Genomic DNA, 22,812 nt, shown 5'->3' on the forward strand with positions numbered 1-22,812 from the left:
CTGGGGATCTAAAAAATATCATTTCATAACTATAAAGGGATCAATAATGATTCTAAACATTTATGATCCTAAAAACAGAGCTTCAAAATACACAAAGCAAAAACTGATAGAACTATAAGGAGAAACTGATAAAATCACAATTACCGTTGGAAATTTTAGTGCCCCTCTTTCAATAATTGATATATAAAATGAACAGGAAATTAACAAGAATAGTCTTGAACAACGTTTTGTTTCAGACTTGAGTTTGGGACCCACTATGACATTTAACATCTAACTGAGGATGTATACAGTGATAGGGACCTGGAGCTCAGAAGAGAGAGCTGTCATACAGCCTATTAAGGTGTTTTTAAGCAAGTCTATATTTTTAAATAAGTGCCCCAGGGAAACACAGGTGAAGAATAAGATGAGAAGAGGGCTAGGAATGGAAATACTGAAGAAAACCAATACTTAAGTTTCCTCCTACAGGAAAGATATACAAAGAGGGACAAGAAAAGATGATGGAGAACAATCATGGAGGTAAAAAGACACCTCTATGGTGCCCTGTAAGGACATACAGTTTCAAGGAGGAAGGGGTGAATAGAGTCAAAAGCTTCAGAAGACTTAAGCTATAAGGATTCTGGTACATGCTGACATTCTTAGCCATAAACACAAGTGACCACTAGAATATATTTAAATTAGACATTATCTAATACAGATGGGGTTTAGCCAATCCTTAATGCCGGCACATCACATTCCATTCCATTCCAGGTGGATGTTAATGCAATTCTCCTATTGGTTACCACACTGTTCTCTGGATTGTTCACTCAGACCTATCAAGAGAACACAGTCTCCATGGCTTTAGAAAGTTCAAGTATCCATTTTTCACCTCGAAAAAAGGTAAGTAAAATACTTTCCTTGAGTGTGAGGTCCAGGAGGGCTTTGGGCCTTTTGATCCTGTAAATGTTTTACTAACAAACTGTCTATCCCTTCCCAGGTCAGGTACCCCTTACCTCCTATATAGAGAGGCAAAAGCACATAATCTCACTGGGCCTCAAATTTCTTATTAGTAAAAGTGGATAAGAACATCAATCTTACTGCACTACTTCCACGGGATTATTTAGAATAAAATGAGTTTTTGGAAGTCAGGGCAGTCTCACTCTAGCTCCTTAATACCTGGACTAGAGTTTGACACACAGCATGAGCTCAGCAAATATTGGCCGTATTATAATATTAACTGAGTATCTGTTAAAAGGCTTTGTAAACGGAAAGCCGCCCCAAGTGTTATTATTTATTCCCCAACCCTGGTTTAGACCCACAGGTGACCAAATTCAAGGTATTGTAATACTTGCATTGACGGGTATCAGTGAGTAGCTGGAGAGACTACAGTTCCTCCCTTTCCCACAAACAATCCAAATAAAAATATTGCTGCGCAAACAGAGCTCTACTCCGCCGGTCCAGTTTCCCACCAGGTTGCTGCTCCCAAACCCCTTCCTTTTGGAAATTCTGCACCCGCTGTAGAACTTTTGAGGGACCTAAGTGATCAAATGTCACTTTTAAGTCCACGTTGAAGTCACCACGAAACTCTTCAAAGCAGCCTTGGCCTCCCCCATGACCCGCAACCTGGGATGAGGCCGCACCACCGGGTAAGCGTTCCCCAGCGACCCAGCTCTCCGGAGGCCTCCTCTTCAGTGCCACCAGCCTCTCTCGCATCGAAGGCTGCGGGCCAGCGGGCCAACAGTAAGCGCACGGCGGCTTGGGTTTTTCTCCAAGGCCGGCTTTAGCGGCAGGGGTGGGGCAGGGCGCCACCGGCCTTCCTCTCAGCGCCTGCTGCCGGGAACGGGGACGGGACCGGGGCAGCTAAGCTGGGCGCCGCGGGCTCCTCCTTCACAGGGCGGGCCAGACAGGGGCGGGGGCGCGGCCGGACGCCGCAGGCCCCTCCTCTTGTGGGTGGGCAGGCCTGAGACTTGCAGGTTTCTTCTCCCGGGGGCGGGCCTCGGCGGCCCGGACGGACCTGGAGGCGGGGCCAGACGCCGAAGTCCCCTCCTCCAGAGGTGGGCTTATTGGGCTGCAGCAGCAGTGGCGGCGGCGGCGGCAGCTGCGGGTGTCCGCTGCTCGGCAGCCTAGCCACAAGGGCTCTGGCTCCTCCCAGTGGCCGGCCAGTGCGGAAGCAGGAGGCGGGGGCAGCGTGCGCGCTGCTGGTCTGCTCTCCCGCGGCGCTGGGGCCCGCGCTCCGCGGCTGCTGCTCCACTCGGCGCTTCGCAGGCGGCCAGCTCCTCTCCGCGCCTCCCGCCGGCTCCTCGACCAGGCCTCCTCCTCAGCCCCGGCCCGTGGCGTCGACCCCACCGGCCCTCTCCCGCCCCGTCTCATCTCTGGCCGCCGCCGCCGCCGCCCCAGACCCGATGGCTCTGTGCAACGGAGACTCCAAGGTCAGTCTCTGGCGTGGGGGTCCCTGCCTCACCGCTTCCGGACGGAGGCAAGGCTCCGGGGCCGGGGAGCCACCGCGCGGCGCCCTTCCCCGCCTCCTCCCCCCAGCCCGCCAGCGGAGCCCTGCGGCCCTGGCAGCGGCGCGTCGGAGAGCCTCCAGTCGGGGCCTGTGGCATGTTTTCTCCTCGGGAGCGGCAGGTGCTTTGTTGATTTTTGTCTGCGTGTCGGGGTTCCTGCGCCCGCTGAGCTCCTGGCGTCGGGGAGGGCGTCAGCTTCCCGTGGTCGCACCGCTGGCCCCAGCCTCCCCCGCGTCGCTGTGGGGCTCAGAGCCCGCGGAGCGCGGTCGGAGGGTGGGGGTAGGGAGGCGAGCGGGCGTGTGTGTGTGTCTGTGAGTGTCTGTCTGTCTGTGAGGGGGGCTTCCTCAGCCCTCACCCAGCCCCTTCGGGAGTCGGGCAGCCTTTTGTGGAGCTCCCGGGGTCCGCCGAAGGCAGAGCGGGGTCGGGGCCTCGCGTGCGGCGTTGGAGCTGGGCGGGCCTCCAGTCTTCCCGCCACCCCGTTTCCCGCCTGCCCTCGGTGGGGCTCGCCGGGTTCCCCCATTGGGGTCCGCGGCGGCGAGGCCGGCCCTGGATGAGGCCGCGTGACCGCGCGCCCTACCCCCCCAAGCCCCCGTCAGCGCCCTCCCGGGGTCGGGGCCGGTGGCCGGAGGGTCGCTCACTCCGTTCCCCTCCCCCCATCCTTCTCCGAGGGAAGGAGCGTGTGTCCAGCCCCGCCCCCATCCCGCTCACTCCTTGTTTTCAAGTTGGTTTGAGACGGGACCCGCTCCCGCCCTTGCGAGCCCCTTCCGGGACGCAGGCCGCCGCCACCGCGCCCGGGAACCGGGGGGTCGCGAGTCCCGGGTGCGGGAGAAGTTAACTCAATGTGCCGAGTGGAGGGAGTAGTTTGGGCCGCCCCTGCGTTTCTCGCCACCTCCGACGCACTTCTTCAGACCTTCTTTCGTCTCGCTTCTGAATCGAGCACCTTCGCTTTCACTTCTGTGTTAAAATTTTCGTTGGCCTGGAGTTCTCTCAGACCCGCACAATCAGTGTTGTCAGCGGGAACCCGCGCGATTTTGAATTGCGATTTAAGCGAAATTTACCTCCCACACGCTGTTTAGGGCCTGGCTAAAAGAACTTACTTCATTACGTTTCATTCAGGATGTGTGGAACTTTAAACATCAGGTGGGAATTGGTGTTCTAAGTCAGGTAGAATTGTCTTTTCGGCAGTATTCTCTTATAAACGTGGTGCCTAGTCACATCTTAGTGGGTCCTCTCCATGAATAATTGCTTACTCTCTAGCAAACATTCTAAGAAATATTTGTTGAACAAATTAGTAAAGATTAAGGTAGCTGATAAACTCCTTTAAACCCAGGAAAACTAATGCTCAGACTAGTTGGAGCTCTTTCTCAGGATCATAAAGGTGAATGAAGACACGCTAACCTTTAGTTTTTGGCCTCAGAAGCTTATGTAAACCTCAACATACAGCTCTTTCCTGTACACTAGTTAACTTATAAAGCATTTTTCTTCTCTCTTTAATTTTGAGCCGTAAAATCATTGAAAAGATTCATCTTTGTGCTGGTAAAGGAAATGACTGTTATTAGAAGGATTCAAACCTAATTTACAGGCTTTGAAAAATATGTGCTGATTTGAAAACAGTATTTACACAAAATTGAGTGACAGCAGGAAGTTAAGAGATTCAGTTTCCAAGTTACCTGACTCCGGTGTACAGAGCATACAGTATTTTTGCTAGCTGGTATGTTTTTTTTGTTGTTGTTCAACTTGAATTTTAAAGAAAATCTTATCAGTTTGATATATCTGAGACCCAGGTGAATTGCTGGTTACCTTATTTTTATTTCAAGGTTCTTTATGTTTTGTAGCATAAACAAGCATGTGTCTTTTTCTTTCTTTCTTTCTTTCTTTTTTTTTTTTTTTTGGCTGTGCTGCTTGGCTGCTTGTGGGATCTTACTTCCCAGACTAAGGATCCAACCTGGGCCCAGGCAGTGAAAGGCCGGGTCCTAACCACCGGACTGCCAGGGAATTCCCATTGTTGTTTTTTTTACTTTACTAACAATTAGATGTAAAACAAATTGAAAGCATTTTCAAGAGGAGCAACCCAGGAAAATAACATTTCATCACATCTATGATTATTTCATGTACTCCTAAGAAGGGGAAAAAAAAACCCTATAAGTAAGCCATGATATGTAAAAACTTTCTATTGATATGATCAATGATACATCATTGATCATAAAAAACATTTAAAGTAAAGAGATGTTTAAATATGGGGGGTTTTGCAGAGTAAAGTAAGTGAAATATGATATTCTGAGAGGTCCACCCAGAAATCTAAGTAGGCATCTATTTTCCATAGCTTACCACCGAAACCACCTTTCCCTCTGGTGTGAAATACAGGTACTGGACCCAAGCTTACGTTGTACATCTATTGTGCCTCTGACAGTTGTGTGTAAATCTTAGTTGATAAATTAAAGTGGGGAAAGAGCTCATTTTGATTCCTGTTCTGGTACATCTCAGTATTTTTCAGGGTTTTTGAAAAAGACATTTCTGCATGATAGAAATTAGGGAGAGGGCTTCCCTGGTGGCGCAGTGGTTGAGAGTCCGCCTGCCGATGCAGGGGACACTGGTTCGTGCCCCGGTCTGGGAAGATCCCACATGCCGCGGAGCGGCTCGGCCCGTGAGCCATGGCTGCTGAGCCTGCGCGTCCGGAGCCTGTGCTTCGCAACGGGAGAGGCCACAACAATGAGAGGCCCACATACCGCAAAAAAAAAAAAAAAAAAGAAATTAGGGAGAGACCTACCTAAATTCTGTAAAAGGATTTGGGCTGTTTTCATTAGTTTTACCCACACAGTATCATTTAGAGCTGGAAAGGACCTTTATGAGTTCTAGCTTCCTAAGCTGAAAAAACATACCTGGTTTTTCTTTTTCTTCAGGGCTACTTTGGTTAAACATCCAAGGCAGAGATTATTCTTTTCCTTAAACAGCTGATATAATGTTATTTAGTTAAGATCTTATCTCATATAAACAAGAGCATAAGCAGTCAGCTTTTCTTTAAAAAGTTTTTACAACTATTCAGTGTTTTATATGAATATAGGTATGTAGCAAACATCAGACATAGTAACTTTTATCAGTTTTATTAAGGCAAGATTATAAGAGTAATGTTCTTTGGACTACTTGTCAAGTTTCCCACTTTTGGTCCCATCTAAGCCTTAGACTTTTTTTTTTTTTTTTTAAACATCTTTATTGGAGTATAATTGCTTTACGGTGGTGTATTAGTTTCTGCTTTATAACAAAGTGAATCAGCTATACATATACATATATCCCCATATCTCCTCCCTCTTGTGTCTCCCTCCCACCCTCCCTATCCCATCCCTCTAGGTGGTCACAAAGCACCTAGCTGATCTTCCTGTGCTATGCGGCTGCTTCCCACTAGCTATCTATTTTAAATTTGATAGTGTATATATGTCTATACCACTCTCTCACTTTGTCCCAGCTTACCCTTCCCCTGCCCTGTGTCCTCAAGTCCATTCTCTACATCTGCATCTTTATTCCTGTCCTGCCCCTAGGTTCTTCAGAACCTTTTTTTTTTTAGACGCCATATATATGTGTTAGCATACGGTGTTTATTTTTCTCTTTCTGACTTACTTCACTCTGTATGACAGTCTCTAGGTCCATCCACCTCACTACAAATAACTCAGTTTTGTTTCTTTTTATGGCTGAGTAATATTCCATTGTACATATGTGCCACATCTTCTTTATCCATTCATCTGTTGATGGACACTTAGGTTGCCTCCATGTCCTGGCAATTGTAAATAGAGCTGCAATGAACATTGTGGTACATGACTCTTTTTGAATTATGGTTTTCTGAGGGTATATGCCCAGTAGTGGGATTGCTGGGTCATATGGTAGTTCTATTTTTTAGTTTTTTAAGGAACCTCCATACTGTTCTCCATAGTGGCTGTATCAATTTACATTCCCACCAACAGGGCAAGAGGGTTCCCTTTTCTCCACACCCTCTCCAGCATCTGTTGTTTCTAGATTTTTTGATGATGGCCATTCTGACTGGTGTGAGATGATATCTCATTGTAGTTTTGATTTTCATTTCTCTAATGATTAATGATGTTGAGCATTCTTTCATGTGTTTGTTGGCAATCTGTATATCTTCTTTGGAGAAACGTCTATTTAGGTCTTCTGCCCATTTTTGGATTGGGTTGTTTGTTTTTTTGTTATTGAGCTGCTTGTATATTTTGGAGATTAATCCTTCGTCAGTTGCTTCATTTGCAAATATTTTCTCCCATTCTGAGGGTTGTCTTTTCGTATTGTTTATGGTTTCTTTTGCTGTGCTAAAGCTTTTAAGTTACATTAGGTCCCATTTGTTTATTTTTGTTTTTATTTCCATTACTCTATGAGGTGGATCAAAAAAGATCTTGCTGTGATTTACGTCAAAGAGTGTTCTTTCTATGTTTTTCTCTAAGAGTTTTATAGTGTCCAGTCTTACATTTAGGTCTCTAATCCATTTTGACTTTATTTTTGTGTACAGTGTTAGGGAGTGTTCTCACTTCGTTCTTTTACATGTAGCTGTCCTGTTTTCCCAGCACCATTTATTGAAGGGACTGTCTTTTCTACACTGTATATCCTTGCCTCCTTTGTCATAGATTAGTTGACCATAGGTGTGTGGGTTTACCTCTGGGCTTTGTATCTTGTTGCATTGATCTATGTTTCCGTTTTTGTGCCAGTACCATATTGTGTTGATTACTGTAGCTTTGTAGTATAGTCTGAAGTCAGGGAGTCTGATTCCTCCAGCTCTGTTTTTTTCCCTCAAGACTGCTTTGGCTATTCGGGGTCTTTTATGTCTCCATACAAATTTTAAGATTTTTTTGTTCTGGTTCTGTAAAAAATGCCATTGGTAATTTGATAAGGATTGCATTCAATCTGTAGATTGCTTTGGGTAGTATAGTCATTTTCACAATATTGATTCTTCCAATCCAAGAACATGGTATATCTCTCCATCTGTTAATATCATCTTTAATTTCTTTCATCAGTGTCTTATAGTTTTCTGCATACAGGTCTTTTGTCTCGCTAGGTAGGTTTATTCCTAGGTATTTTATTCTTTTTGTTGCAGTGGTAAATTGGGAGTGTTTCCTTCATTTCTCTTTCAGATTTTTCATCTTTAATGTATAGGCATGCAAGAGATTTCTGTGCATTAGTTTTGTATCCTGCAACTTTACCAAATTCATTGATTAGCTCTAGTCATTTTCTGGTGGCATCTTTAGGATTCTCTATGTATAGTATCTAGTCATCTGCAAACAGTGACAGTTTTACTTCTTCTTTTCCAATTTGTATTCCTTTTATTTCTTTTTCTTCTCTGATTGCCGTGGCTAGGACTTGCAAAACTATGTTGAATAATAGCGGTGAGAGTGGACATCCTTGTCTTGTTCCTGATCTTAGAGGAAATGCTTTCAGTTTTTCACCAGTGAGAATGATGTTTGCTGTGGGTTTGTCATATATGGCCTTTATTATGTTGACGTAGGTTCCCTCTATGCCCACTTTCTGGATAGTTTTTATCATAAATGGGTGTTGAATTCTGTCAGAAACTTTTTCTGCATCTATTGAGATGATCATGTGGTTTTTCTTCTTCAATTTGTTAATATGGTGTATCACATTGATTGATTTGCATATATTGAAGAATCCCTGCATCCCTGGGATAAATCCTAGTTGATCATGGTATGATCCTTTTAATGTGTTGTTGGATTCTTTCTGCTAGTATTTTGTTGAGGATTTTTGCGTGTTTATTCATCAGTGATATTTGTCTGTAATTTTCTTTTTTTGTAGTATCTTTGTCTCATTTTGGTATCAGGGTGATGGTGGTCTCATAGAATAAGTTTGGGAGTGTTCCTTCCTCCACAGTTTTTTGGAAGAGTTTGAAGAGGATGGGTGTTAGCTCTTCTCTAAATGTTTGATAGAATTCACCTGTGAAGCCATCTGGTCCTGGACTTTTGTTTGTTGGAAGATTTTTAATCACAGTTTCAATTTCATTACTTGTGATTGGTCTGTTCATATTTTCTATTTCTTCCTGGTTCAGTCTTGGAAGGTTATACTTTTCTAAGAATTTGTCCATTTCTTCCAGGTTGTCCATTTTATTGGCATAGAGTTGTTTGTAGTAGTCTCTTAGGATGCTTTGTATTTCTGCGGTGGCTGTTGTAACTTATTTTTCATTTCTAATTTTATTGATTTGAGTCCTCTCCCTCTTTTTCTTGATGAGTCTGGCTAATGGTTTATCAATTTTGTTTAACTTCTCAAAGAACCAGGTTTTAGTTTTATTGATCTTTGCTATTGTTTTCTTTGTTTTTATTTCATTTATTTCTCCCCTGAGCTTTATGATTTCTTTCCTTCTGCTAACTTTGGGTTTTGTTTGTTCTTCTTTCTCTAGTTCCTTTAGGTGTAAGGTTAGATTGTTTATTTGAGATTTTTCTTGTTTCTTGAGGTAGGCTTGTATAGCTATAAACTTCCCTCTTAGAACTGCTTTTTCTGTATCCCATGGGTTTTGGATTGTCATGTTTTCATTGTCATTTGTCTCTAGGTATTTTTTGATTTTCTCTTTAATTTCTTCAATGATCTCTTGGTTATTTAGTAACGTAGTGTTTAGCCTCCATGTGTTTGTGTTATTTATGTTTTTTCCCCTGTAATTCATTTCTAATCTCATAGTGTTGTGGTTAGAAAAGATTCTGGATATGATTTCAGTTTTATTAAATTTACTGAGGCTTGATTTGTGACCAAAGCTGTGATCTATCCTGGAGAATGTTCCGTGCGCACTTGAGAAGAAAATGTAATCTGCTGTTTTTGGATGGAATGTCTTATAAATATCAATTAAATCTATCTGGTTTAGTGTGTCATTTAAAGCTTATGTTTCCTTATTAGTTTTCTGTTTGGATGATCTGTCCATTGGTGTAGGTGAGGTGTTAAAGTCCCCCACTATTATTGTGTTACTGTTGATTTCCTCTTTTACAGCTGTTAGTAGTTGCCTTATGTATTGTGCTCCTATGTTAGGTGCATACATATTTATACTGTTATACCTTCTTGGATTGATCCCTTGATCATTATGTAGTGTCCTTCCTTGTTTCTTGTAACATTCTTTATTTTAAAGTCTATTTTATCTGATATGAGTGTTGCTACTCCAGCTTTCTTTTGATTTCCATTTGCATGGAATATCTCTTTCCATCCCCTCACTTTCAGTCTGTATGTGTCCCTAGATCTGAAGAGGGTCTCTTGTAGACAGCATATATATGGGTCTTGTTTTTGTATCCATTCAGCAAGCCTGTGTCTTTTGGTTGGAGCATTTAATCCATTCACGTTTAAGGTCATTATTGATACATATGTTCCTATGACCATTTTCTTAATTGTTTTGTGTTTGTTTTTGTAGGTCCTTTTTTTCTTTTGTGTTTCCCACTTAGAGAAGTTCCTTTAGCATTTGTTGTAGAGCTGGTTTGGTGGTGCTGAATTCTCTTAGCTTTTGCTTGTCTGTAAAGCTTTTGATTTCTCCATCAAATCTGAATGAAATCCTTGCTGGGTAGAGTAATCTTGGTTCTAGTTTCCTCCCTTTCATCACTTTAAGTATATCATGCCACTCCCTTCTGGCTTGTAGAGTTTCTGCTGAGAAATCAGCTGTTAACATTATGTGAGTTCCCTTGTATGTTATTTTTCGTTTTTCCCTTGCTGCTTTCAATAATTTTCCTTTGTCTTTAATTTTGCCAATTTGACTACTATGTGTCTCGGCATGTTTCTCCTTGGGTTTATCCTGCCTGGGACTTGCTGTGCTTCCTTGACTTGTGTGGCTATTTCCTTTCCTATGTTAGGGGAGTTTTTGACTACAATCTCTTCAGATGTTTTCACGGGTCCTTTCTCTCTCCCTTCTCCTTCTGGGGCCCCTATTATGCGAACGTTGTTGCAGTTAATGTCCCAGAGGTCTCTTAGGCTGTCTTCATTTCTTTTCATACTTTTTTCTTTATTCTGTTCCGCAGCAGTAAATTCCACCATTCTGTCTTCCGGGTTATCTGTTCTTCTGCCTCAGTTATTCTGCTATTGATTCCTTTTAGTGTAGTTTTCATTTCAGTTATTGTATTGTTCATCTCTGTTTGTTTGTTCTTTAATTCTTCTAGGTCTTTGTTAAACATTTCTTGCATCCTCTCGATCTTTGCCTCCATTCATTTTCCAAGGTTCTGGATCATCTTCACTATCATTATTCTGAATTCCTTTTCTGGAAGGTTGCCTATCTCCACTTCATTTAGTTGTTTTTCTGGGGGTTTATTTTGTTCCTTCACCTGGTATGTAGTCCTCTGCCTTTTCATCTTGTCTATTTTTCTATGAATGTGGTTTTCCTTCCACAGGCTGCAGGATTGTTGTTTTTCTTGCTTCTGCTGTCTGCCCTCTGGTGGATGAGGCTATCTAAGAGGCTTGTGCAGGTTTCCTGATGGGAGGGACTGGTGGTGGGTAGAGCTGACTGTTGCTCTGGTGGGCAGAGCTCAGTAAAACTATAATCCGTTTGACTGCTGATGGGTAGGGCTGGGTTCTCTCCCTGTTGGTTGTTTGGCCTGAGGCAACCCAACCCTGGAGCCTACCTGGGCTCTTTGGTGGGGCTAGTGGCAGCCTCTGGGAGGGCTCATGCCAAGGAGTACTTTCCAGAACTTCTGCTGCCAGTGTCCTTATCCCTATGGTGAGCCACAGCCACCACCACCCCCCCCCCCCGCCTCTGCAGGAGACCGTCCAACACTAGCAGGTAGGTCTGGTTCAGTCTCCTATGGGGTCACTGCTCCTTCCCCTGGGTCCCGATGCCCACACTACTTTGTGTGTGCCCTCCAGGAGTGGAGTCTCTGTTTGCCCCAGTCCTGTCGAAATCCTGTAATCAAATCCCACTAGCCTTCAAAGTCTGATTCTCTAGGAATTCCTTCTCCCGTTGCTGGACCACCAGGTTGGGAAGACTGACATGGGGCTCAGAACCTTCACTCCAGTGGGTGGAGTTCTGTGGTATAAGTGTTCTCCAGTCCGTGAGTCACCCACCCAGCAGTTATAGGATTTGATTTTGCTGTGATTGTGCCCCTCCTACCATCTCATTGTGGCTTCTCCTTTGTCTTTGGATGTGGGGTATCTTTTTTGGTGAGTTCCAGTGTCTTCCTGTCAATGATTGTCCAGTAGCCTGTTGTGATTCTGGTGTTCTCACAAGAGGGAGTGAGAGCATGTCATTCTACTCCACCATCTTGGTTCAGGCTTATACTATTAATTTTGATTCTCATCCCAGCAGTTGCTCCTTATGGTGAGCCCTGACCCAGAAGGGAGTCCTGGCCTGTCAGTTTCAAAGGTTCAGGGGAATTAAACCCATTCCACCCTTTAGGCTTTCCTTAGGTTCTCTTGCTGCCTCTGCTCTATTGGAGTGGCCACACCTCCTCCCAATGCAGCTGCTGTTCTTAAATTGGCCCCTGTGCCTTTTAGCTACTACCTGTTGGCCATTGTGGAATTCTCTGGTTTTCTTTAATGATTCCTGGTTGCTTCCCACACAGATGCTGTAACACCAGGGATTGTGGCTCTGTTAGTTCATTCCCACCAGCTTGTATTTTGGGGTTCTTGGAGGAGTAACTTGTCATTTAGTTATGTATGTCTTGGGTTCTGGTTTTGATATCCGGTGGTCAGTGATATGAGGAGATTCAGGAGGATCCAAAATGATGCCATTTCCATATTTATAGTATCTGCAAGATTCTTTTGCCTTATTCTTAAATAGGGTGCTGAATATGGTTTAGTTTTTACTTAACATTCTTGCTATCATAAAAGATATGAACATTACTTACTTTACTTACTTCAGGTCACCTGAGAGGGTTAACCTTCGTGTTTAGTTTTAAATCAATTTTATAAATAGGTAAAATAGGTTTTTCTGTGTTGTGATGTTAAATTTCATTTGTCTCGACTATTGATGTGACTCATGAGCTATTTTTCTCTTTAGGGTGTTCTTTCTAATCCCTTGAAGGTTTGGAAGCCTAATGATCAAACTTTACAACTCTGTGTGAAGTAAGAGTAAGTAGATTCAAAGTTTTCAGGGAAAGGAACTTTTGCTTTTATTACTGGTGACGTTTTTGCTTTTCCCTGAGTTGTTGAAGCTTTTTGCTGGATAGGCAAGTTGATAGCTGAGGTAGAAAGAAGTGAGGCAAGGATTCATTGTTTCCTCAGTGATCTCTGATGTCATTTGATTGAACAGTTTTAAAACGTGCTAAGAAAACTATAAAATTTTCTTTTAAAACTAATTTATTTAAGAAAAGAATGGTTGATTTAAAGAAATAGACAGTCCTCACTGTATGATAGTAAAATGATGGTAAAAATGGACTTGCAAGCTGAAACCATGCAAAGCAATCATATAATCAATGGGAAAATTATGATGGTTTTGTGACGTTTTAAAAATTTTTGTTGAAATATTCTTATTGTTAATTATAAAGAATAGGGTAGTAGTGAAACTACTATTTAGTATAACTTAAAACTTTAGAAACATTGAGAATTGTGCTTTATTTCTTTTCTTTAATTTTTTAATTTTTATTTATTTATTTTTTTTGTGGTACGCGGGCCTCTCATTGTTGTAGCCTCTGCCATTGCGGAGCACAGGCTCCGGACGCGGAGGCTCAGCGGCCATGGCTCACGGGCCTAGCTGCTCCGCGGCATGTGGGATCTTCCCGGACCGGGGCACAAACCCGTGTCCCCTGCATCGGCAGGCGGACTCTCAACCACTGCGCCACCAGGGAAGCCCTATTTCTTTTTAAACTACTCTTGATAAGATTTTTACACCATGCTTCCCTTCACATCTTTTCTATGCTTTGATGGCTTTCAACATTTTATCCTTTGCACTTTGAATGTCATGAAATATCTCCTAGAGTTTCTTTAATTTGAAGTATTTTCTCAGAGTGACTTCCTCTGGGACCTTGTTATCCGTTTTATCACAACCACTCATTGATGTTGATAAGTTGCCTTCCCTAAGTTCCTCTGACTGCACATCTAGAGGGGCTTATACTGCAGCAGTGTCAACCTTGCCACAGCCAGCTATTTCCTCTATAATTGCATTTACATTGGATTCGAAATTCACTTCCAGCATATCACTTTTAATTTCTTTGCTGCACTTTCATCTTTGTTGATTATCCATATGTGTAAAATGGCATGTGGATTTATCACTGGGCAACAAGAAGGCAGCACAATTGCACTCTCCGCTGTTTGTTGTGCAGTGACTAATCACCAGTAGACTTTGAGAGAAGGGACATGATTGGCTACTGATCATGATCGTATTATTTATGTGATGATTTGTGAACTGAGGAGCAACGTTTGTACTCTATGTAATTATTATATGTTAATGTATGTTAACTGAAATTGGAGCCATGATATTGGGGACTGTTTGTAGTTAACTAAACCCTGGTATAAAGCATGGCATGAAATTCTTGTGTATCAGAATCATGCAAAGTGAGAACTCTGCCTGTAATATGAGAAAACAGGTTGTACTTGGATTTGGTGAAAATTGTGAAGGTGATAATGGACCTAAATCTGAGACATTTACACAATAACATAGTGGTCTTTAAAAAGTACTTTATTCTTTACAAAAAATAAATTTAAAAAATTTTAGATAAATTCCTTAAAGGGGAATGTGTGTGTATATACGTATACTAAGACTAAGGGTAAAGGTCTGAAAGGAGAAAGTTTCAGCATTTCTTGCATTAATATATTCTATAAACTTCTGTTTTCTGTGATCTGATTTTTCTACATTGCTTGATATTCTTATGATTAAAACCTTCATTTTGTGATCTGAAGAATTCTTTCTGGCCTATGGTTGGGTTCCTCTCACAAATCTTCCTCTGTAGATGCCTGTAATTGTTGCTTTTTCATTACTGCAGTGAAGAAGTGTTAGTGGTGTTATGAAGTCTGCATTTGTTTTTATTTACTTTTAAAAAAAAATATGTATTTATTTATTTATTTATTTATTTGGCTACGCCGGGTTTTAGTTGTGGCACGTGGGATTTTTGTTGTGGTGTGAGGAATCTTTAGTTGCAGCACGTGGGATCTTTTGGTTGCGGCGCGCAGGCTCTTAGTTGTGGCAGGGCGGTATCTAGTTCCCTGACCAGTGATGGAACCTGGGCCCCCTGCATTGGGAGCGTGGAGTCTTAACCTCTGGACCACCAGGGAAGTCACAGTCTGCATGTATTTATTCACTTAAATGGAGAGGGAAGAGGGATGAAAGTGTTACACAGATGCCTAAGGGGCTGGTTTAAGGTTTTTTTTAGTGTGCAGATTTTACAACTGGAGAGGGAAAAACTACAAAAATATGCTTATTGTAAATATTTGAACATACTGAAGAGCATAAAGAAAAATTTTAAGTCACCTACTATAATTCCATTAGTACTCAGATACTGCCTCTGTTAATATTTTGGTGTATATCTGTCTATACATTCTTTTTCATACATGTACATACACTTGCACTTTTACACAAAATGTTTTAAAATGGGATCATATTGTATATGCTTCCTCCAAGTGGATTTACAGGGTACATACACATTTTAAAGCTTTTTCTTATGTAAAATATACAAAAACAGAATAGAGACTAAAGTGAACACAATATATGTATCACCCAACTTCAGTGGTTTCAGTGGTTGACCTATAGTCAATCTTGTTTCATCCATACCCACCTACCCTTGCATTATTTTGAAGCCAGTTCCAGGTAAATATTTTAGCATACTGTAGATAAATATTTCAGCACATATGGTTAAAATTTTATGTTTTGCCAAATTGCTCTCCAGAAAAGTGTTTTCAATGTAGACTTGTCAGAGATAAGATTAAAAAACATTTAAAAACTTAGTGTTATGGGTCAGATGCATATATATTTTTTCCTCAGGTAATACAAAAAATCCTAATAAAGTGAATTTGCGTATGCTTATATACTCTGGGAGGAAACTTTCAGTTCCTCATCAGTATGTCCCTCATAGGAATGCTGTGACAATTAGATTGGGTGATCATATAATTTATTGCCCAAACTGGGATGCTTCTGAGATTTGAAGGAGGCACTATTAATAATAATGCCAGTATAACAGGCATGGCATAAACCAGTACTTTATTTTGGCACAGCTGGACTGTATGCTTACCCTAGTATTGGATAATGTGCATAAGATGCATTAAACATAAAGTGACTATATCATGTAGTCAGTAGATGGTAACTTATATTTATGCCTGTGTATGGATATGTATAAAAATCTTTTCTTAAAGAAGTGTTTGAACTGGCAACTCAAAATCCTAAGTTAACAGTTTCTGTGTGTTTTTGGAGCTGACAGTGACCACAGTTTTTAAAAGTAGCTCTAATTTTCATAATTTTCATAATTAAGAAGACATTTGTGTTAATATTTGCAGCTGGAGAATGCCGGAGGAGACCTTAAGGATGGCCACCACCACTATGAAGGAGCTGTTGTCATTCTGGATGCGGGTGCTCAGTATGGGAAAATCATAGACCGGAGAGTGAGGGAACTGTTTGTGCAGTCTGAAATCTTCCCCTTGGAAACACCAGCATTTGCCGTAAAAGAGCAAGGATTCCGGTAGACTTTTAACTTAAGTTTTTCTGAGGAGGCTGAGCTTAGATTGTAGGATATTTTATTATTAATTTGTTTGGGCACTGAATTACTTAATGAAAATAAGACATGGAATGGTTTTACAAGAAATTTCCCATGGCTCTGGGAATTAAAAGGAATTTAAATTAAAGGAAAAGATTACATTAATTTTATTTGCATAGTTTTAAGAATTTATCTTTTTTTTTTTTTTTTTTTTTTTTGCGGTACGCGGTCCTCTCACTGCTGTGGCCTCTCCCGTTGCGCAGCACAGTCTCCGGACGCGCAGGCTCAGTGGCCATGGCTCACAGGTCCAGCCGCTCTGCGGCACGTGGGATCCTCCCGGCCCGTGGCACGAACCTGTGTCCCCTGCATCGGCAGGCAGACTCTCAACCACCGCGCCACCAGGGAAGCCCAAGAATTTATCATTTGAACATCTTATGTTTCATAGGATTTCTGGATCATACTTAGATTTGGCTATTATGGTGATTCATTCATTCATTCATCCCAGAGCATTTGATCAAAGGAACATATATGTATAATGGCTAGAATACCTAAATTAGAGAGTTCTGTGTACAATGAGTCTCTTTTGCTTCCTATTCCAGGAAACTAGTTTCTAAATTATGAAGACTTCTAATTTAAGAGCTAATTTGTACACTTAAAACTAGTCAAAATGACATCCAACTTGTAACTTCTTCCTTTAACAACTATTTCTGGTTAATGCTGTGTCTTTTCTCTTGGAATTAATGTTTGTTTTTTTATTGAATGTTATTCAGAAGCAAGCAACTGCAGTTTATATCCTTAGTTAGTTCTTAAGCCTTAATGCTGTATTTCTTCCAAAATATAATGTGTTTCATTTTTCTTAAAAACATAATGTTTTTCCATTAGACAAATGGTTAACTTTTAAAAACTTCACAGATGAATATACATTATCCTTTGTTTCTTCTTTTTTTTTTTTTTTTTTCTTTTTGTGGTATGCGGGCCTCTCACTGTTGTGGCCTCTCCCGTTGCGGAGCACAGGCTCCGGATGCGCAGGCCCAGCGGCCATGGCTCACGGGCCCAGCCGCTCCGCGGCATATGGGATCCTCCCAGACCGGGGCACGAACCCGTATCCCCTGCATCGGCAGGCGGACTCTCAACCACTGCGCCACCAGGGAGGCCCTGTTTCTTCTTTTTGAAATAGAGTGAATTGCAAATCAGAAAAAGCAGGTTTACTTTTAACTCTGTTCTCATTTTAGGATGTAGATGAAAAACAGGTATCTCTTTAAGCTGTAGAATTTTGGAATAAGAAGTTTATCTAATTGAACTGTCTTGATTTGCCAGTGAGAACCAGTTTTAAGGGAATCAAAAACTGCAAGAAATCTGAATGGCTCTCTGTCAGATCCAAGTTCCATCATTCTCCCAACCCAAAACAAACACAAAAATCCCCAGCAAACTAATCGACCAAATGTTTTGGAATAGGGTAACCAGTATTGGCAATAGAAGTCTGATTGTTTTTCTTGTCACCTGTTTACCTGATCATCAACCAGTTCCTAGGTCCTGCTTATGCCTATAGCTTCTTTTCTCTGTAGAAGAATAGGAACTATAGCACTGTGGCTTTCATTACTATAATCCTTTCTGCTGAGATAGTTATTTGACCACCCTTTTTCTAGAATAAACTTTAGGTTTATGATTTGAGAGACATCTTAACCTAACTGTTTTTAGAACCTTGATTTGCTTGATACATAAAATTGGTATCTGGAATGCCTTAAGACTTCGTGGGCCTTGTAATTGCAAGTTTTTTCAAAATAATAGGGTAGAAATAGAAAACTCAGAATGAGTGATTAGCTCTTCTCAAGAATTACTGAGATAAGAATTTTCATAATTGGCTTAAGTGCAGCTTGAGTTTTATCCTTGACTAAGTCCGTTGCCTTTTCTTTTTAATAGTATTAAGAATCTTTATAGCCTTGAGTTGTTTAGGAGATTAATGAGGGATGCTGGGCAGTTGCATGGTGGTTATCCCTTATAAAACTAAATAGAAACTAAATACTGAAATTCTAGAGATTTTGATTATTAAGTATGTTTTAGAGAGTTTTAGCTTCTGCATTTTTAAGAGGCTAGGTTACATATCTACCCTTAGGGCTAGCCCCATTCCCCTTTAAAATTGTTATCTTAAAGGTGTCACATTTATCATCTGATTAGATTATCTTCAGTCTCTTTTGCAAGAGATAAGCTTACAGACATAATGTATACCAAAATTCATGTTACCAATACAAGGTTTAAAGGGTAGGGCTTTTGTGCTCACTTAAATTATTGTTATATGTTTTTTAAAAATACATTATGGGCTTCCCTGGTGGTGCAGTGGTTGAGAGTCCGCCTGCCGATGCAGGGGACACTGGTTCGTGCCCCGGTCCAGGAAGATCCCACATGCCGCGGAGCGGCTGGGCCCGTGAGCCATGGCCACTGAGCCTGCACGTCCGGAGCCTGTGGTCCGCAACAGGAGAGGCCACAACAGTGAGAGGCCCGTGTACTGCAAAAAAAAGACCAAAAAAACAAAAAAAATTACCTTGTTGAGTAATTTTTATGAATTTGACTTATATTATTTTTCTGGATGTATTAAAGTCTAGCATTTTAGTTTATATATATTTTTGCATGGCAGGCAGCCACTAATTATAAGGTGAATTGTAATCCAATTTTGTTTGTAAGTAGATTTTGGTTATATCTTGGAATGCATTTTCCTTTAGAAATATAGATAAATCAGGATTCCTGCAAACTCAAACTTAAAATTAGTTTGAGGGTACTTTAAATTGATTAAAGGGCATAAGTATGCCTGTATTGTGTAAACTGGAGAGCATTAGTAGTCTGAAGGTGCAAGTCTCTCTGTGATTCCAGTTATTTGTGGCCATGTAAGGGTGAAAGTCCAGTATTAGCAGATTTTTTCCCTTGTTTTCCCTAAAGAAAATCTAGAAATCTGAATTTTTATGTAAAAATCATAACATTAAAGTGTTCTATAAAGTTTTTGGTAGAATGCTGAGGATCAAAGTTAGCTGTATTAGAGGCCAGGTGAGGAATATAGGTCTCTATTTTCAGCTTTCTTTACATGAATAGTTCTATTCCCAAGTTAACCCATGGAATGCTCTATAAATTGTAATGTAGTTAAGTGATAATACTGACCATGGTTCTGAGAGCAGGGCATATGAGGCAAGTCGTGTTAGCTCTTATTCCTAGGTCTCAGGTAAAGTTGTTGGGAATATTGGACAGGTTTTAAACAGGCAAAGTTAGGTAATTCTTCACATTTTCTGCCATTCTTTATTGTAGAGTATTTTGCTCTGCATAATCCAGGGCCTTCATAATACCTTCAGTTGCCCTGCTGTGACCTGCTTCACTCCTGACCTCTCAGAAGACCTGTATTTTCACCATCTCGCTTTAGAATTCTCATTTACTTCCTCTGTTGATGAGGAAACAAAACAAATACAGGCTAACCTTCATAGATTGAAACATTGGATTTATATATTTGGTAGTTTGTACTTATTAACAAGTGTTTGTTGAATTGATAAACTTTCATGTATTGCAATAAAGTAGAGTAAAAATAAGTAAGCTGTGTAGAGGACTTCCCTGGTGGTCCAGTGGTTAAGACTCTGTGCTTCCACTGCAGGGGGCACGTGTTCGATCCCTGGTCAGGGAAGGAAGATCCTGCATGCTGTGGCCAAAAAAAAAAAAAAAAAAAAAAAATTAAGCTGTGTAAGAGGCTGTTAATAGGCTGATAGAATCTGGATCTGCTATAGCATAGTGAAAACATCACAAAATCTCTGAATCTGTATCAAGTCTCCCTCAGTGGTACAAGCAAGAGAGGGCATAGACCTTGTATAAAAATTTGTATAAAAATCAGCAGTTAAAGATCTTCATTACTCTCTTCCTTAAATCCACAGTGCTATTATCATCTCTGGAGGACCTAATTCCGTGTATGCAGAAGATGCTCCCTGGTTTGATCCAGCAATATTCACTATTGGCAAGCCTGTTCTTGGAATTTGCTATGGCATGCAGGTATATGCATCTGTGAATTTGCCTTAAGAGTTAATTTATTCTGCTTTTGACTCCTACTGTATCAGTATTTTCTATCTTTAGAGTAAGTAAGATATTTAGTTATATGAGATAATTTGTTCATATTACAACTGTTTATGAATTGCTACACTAGTATGGCAGAACTGACTTCAGTGGGGATTTTCAGAAAAGCAACTATATATTACTGCTTACAACAAAACACTGTCCATTAAAAAAAAACTTAGACATTTAAATACACGTAAAAGTTGCAGAAGTAGTTCACAGAGCTCCTGTATACTTTTACTCATTTCCCCAGTTATGACATTTTTAACCATTTTGAGAGTAATTTGCAAACAAGGTGTTCTGTTACTTGTTGTATCCTAAGTACTAGAATTCTGTCCTACGGAACCACAGTATAGTTATCAAAATCAGGAAGTTAACATTGACTCAGTGTTAGCATCTGATCTACAGACTCCATTCACATTTCACTGTTGGTCTCATTAATGTCTCTTATAATTCATGAATCCAGTCTAGGACCATGTGTTGTATTAGGTTGTCATGTCGCTTTACATTACTTTAGTTTAGAATCATTTCTCAGTCTTTCCTTCTCTTTCATGACCTTGGCAATTAAAAAAAATGTACATTCCAGTTACCTTGTAGAGTAGTCCTCAGTCTTGGTTTGTTTGCTGTTTACTCATTGTTAGATTCAGGTTATGTATTTTTGTCAGGAATACCACAGAAGTAATGCTTTGCTCTTCTCAGAGCATCTCATTAGGAGGCACGTGATGTCAATTAATATCATGATAGGTGACGTTCATTTTGATTATTTTGTTAAGATGGTGTCTGCCAGGTGTCTTCACTGCAATGTTAATTAAGTGTATATGTAGGGGAGTGGCCAAGATGGTGGAATAGGAAAACCCTGAGCTCACCTCCTCTCATGGGCACACCAAAATTAACGACTATTTACAGAGCAACTATTGATGAGAATCTAGCAGAAGAGGTCTTCTATAGCTAAAGATATAAAGAAGGAACCACAATGAGATGGGTAGGAGGGTCAGAGTTACAGTCAAAACACATAGCCCTGTGTGGGTGACCCACAAATGGGAGAATAATTACAATTGCAGAGGTTTCCCCCAAGGTCAGAGCCCCATATTGGGCTCCCCAGCCCAGGGGTCCTGCACCAGGAAAATGAACCCCCAGAACATTTGGCTTTGAAGGCCATTGGGGCTTACTTTTGGGAGAGACAGAGGGTTGTGGGAAATACAGATTCCACTCTTAAAGGGTGCACACAAAATCTCACACGCTCCAAGACTTAGGGCAGAAGCAGTAATTTAAAAGGAGCCTGGGTCAGACCCACCTGCTGATCTTGGAGAGTCTCCTGGAGAGGCAGGAGGCAATTGGAGCTCACCCTGGAGACATAGACACTGGAGGCAGCTATTTTTGGAAGCTTATTCTACCATGAGGACCCCAGTGTTGGTGCCATTTTGGGATCCTCCTCATTTTAGTAGTGAGCAGAACAGTGAATTGTCTTTTTTTTTAAACAACCTGGTTGAAACTTGTGTATTGATATGAATAATGCACAAAGGGAAGCTATTCAAAAGTTAGAAAGTGAACAGACCAATACATTTTCTAATAACTGTCTCTGGAGCTTTCAGTAAAGGAAGGAAACATAAATCAATGTTCACGTAAGAATGTGAATATTTTTATTATTCCTACTCTTGATACAAGGGCAGAATATTAGAAATCACTGGTCTGCAAAACAGCTTTACCAGATTTTGCTTCTTGTTAATTGATTGTTACGGTTTTCCATTGATTTAGAGGAAATGCTGACTAAAAATATATAAAATACAAAATCTATAATAATGGATATTTTCTTATCTAGGCAACAAGAATTTTATAGTAAAAGGTTCTTTCTCCCCTGTAATGTGCTCCGAAAAGTCAACTGGTGATTATAAATTTGACTTGGATAATAGCTTATTTTTAGATTTTCCCACCTAGTATTCTAATATGTTTTCTCATAAGAGCCTGTTTCCTGATCAGATTGAACATTGGAAATTGGCTGACTTTTTTTTTTAAATATGTCTTTGCCCCATGATGTAATGTATTTACATAATTTATTGATCTTCCTTGCCTGAGTAGTCAATATTAATCATAAAGTACAACTAATAATTACAATTTAAAAAAAAGAAAGTTTTGGCCATGCCACACAGCATGTAGGATCTTAGTTCCCCGACCAGGGATCAGACCTCTCCCCCGGGCTTCCCTGGTGGTGCACTGGTTGAGAGTCTGCCTGCCGATGCAGGGGACACGGGTTCGTGCCCCGGTCCGGGAAGATCCCACATGCCGCGGAGAGGCTAGGCCCGTGAGCCATGGCCGCTGACCTGTGCGTCCGGAGCCTGTGGTCCGCAACAGGAGAGGCCACAACAGTGAGAGGCCCGCGTACAGCAAAAAAACAAACAAAAAAACAAAACCTGTCCCCCTTGCATTGGAAGTGTAGAGTCTTAACCACTGGACAGCCAGGGAAGTCCAGCACAACCTGTAATTAAATGGTTTTTAGTATATTGAGAGGTATTATAACATTTTGTAAGGAAGAGTCTCACAAGATATTTTTTGGCACCCACTTAGAGTGAAATAGGTCTGGAAAATGCTCCCTTAATTTAAATGATAGTGGCTGACTGTTTCTCCATTATGTCAGTACCCCCTTATAATTGTAAGACCACATTTTTCTGTCATTCAGTAGG

At 41.1% G+C, this 22,812-nt stretch overlaps 1 protein-coding gene across 1 annotated transcript in view; it reads left to right on the top strand.

Annotated features, from left to right (window-relative positions):
- Positions 1-2,053: 2,053 nt before the first annotated feature.
- Positions 2,054-22,812, top strand: part of GMPS (guanine monophosphate synthase) — a 77,325-nt gene continuing 56,566 nt past the window's right edge. Inside the window, exons 1-3 of the mRNA XM_081235027.1 lie at positions 2,054-2,405; positions 15,861-16,042; positions 19,960-20,074. Of these exons, the coding sequence (XP_081091153.1) occupies positions 2,379-2,405; positions 15,861-16,042; positions 19,960-20,074 (324 nt within the window). The 5' untranslated portion in view covers positions 2,054-2,378. The remainder of the gene's footprint in view (positions 2,406-15,860; positions 16,043-19,959; positions 20,075-22,812) is intronic.

This window comes from Mesoplodon bidens, assembly GCF_964165515.1.
Source record: "Mesoplodon bidens genome assembly, chromosome: 5".
NCBI classification, from domain to species: domain Eukaryota; kingdom Metazoa; phylum Chordata; class Mammalia; order Artiodactyla; family Ziphiidae; genus Mesoplodon; species Mesoplodon bidens.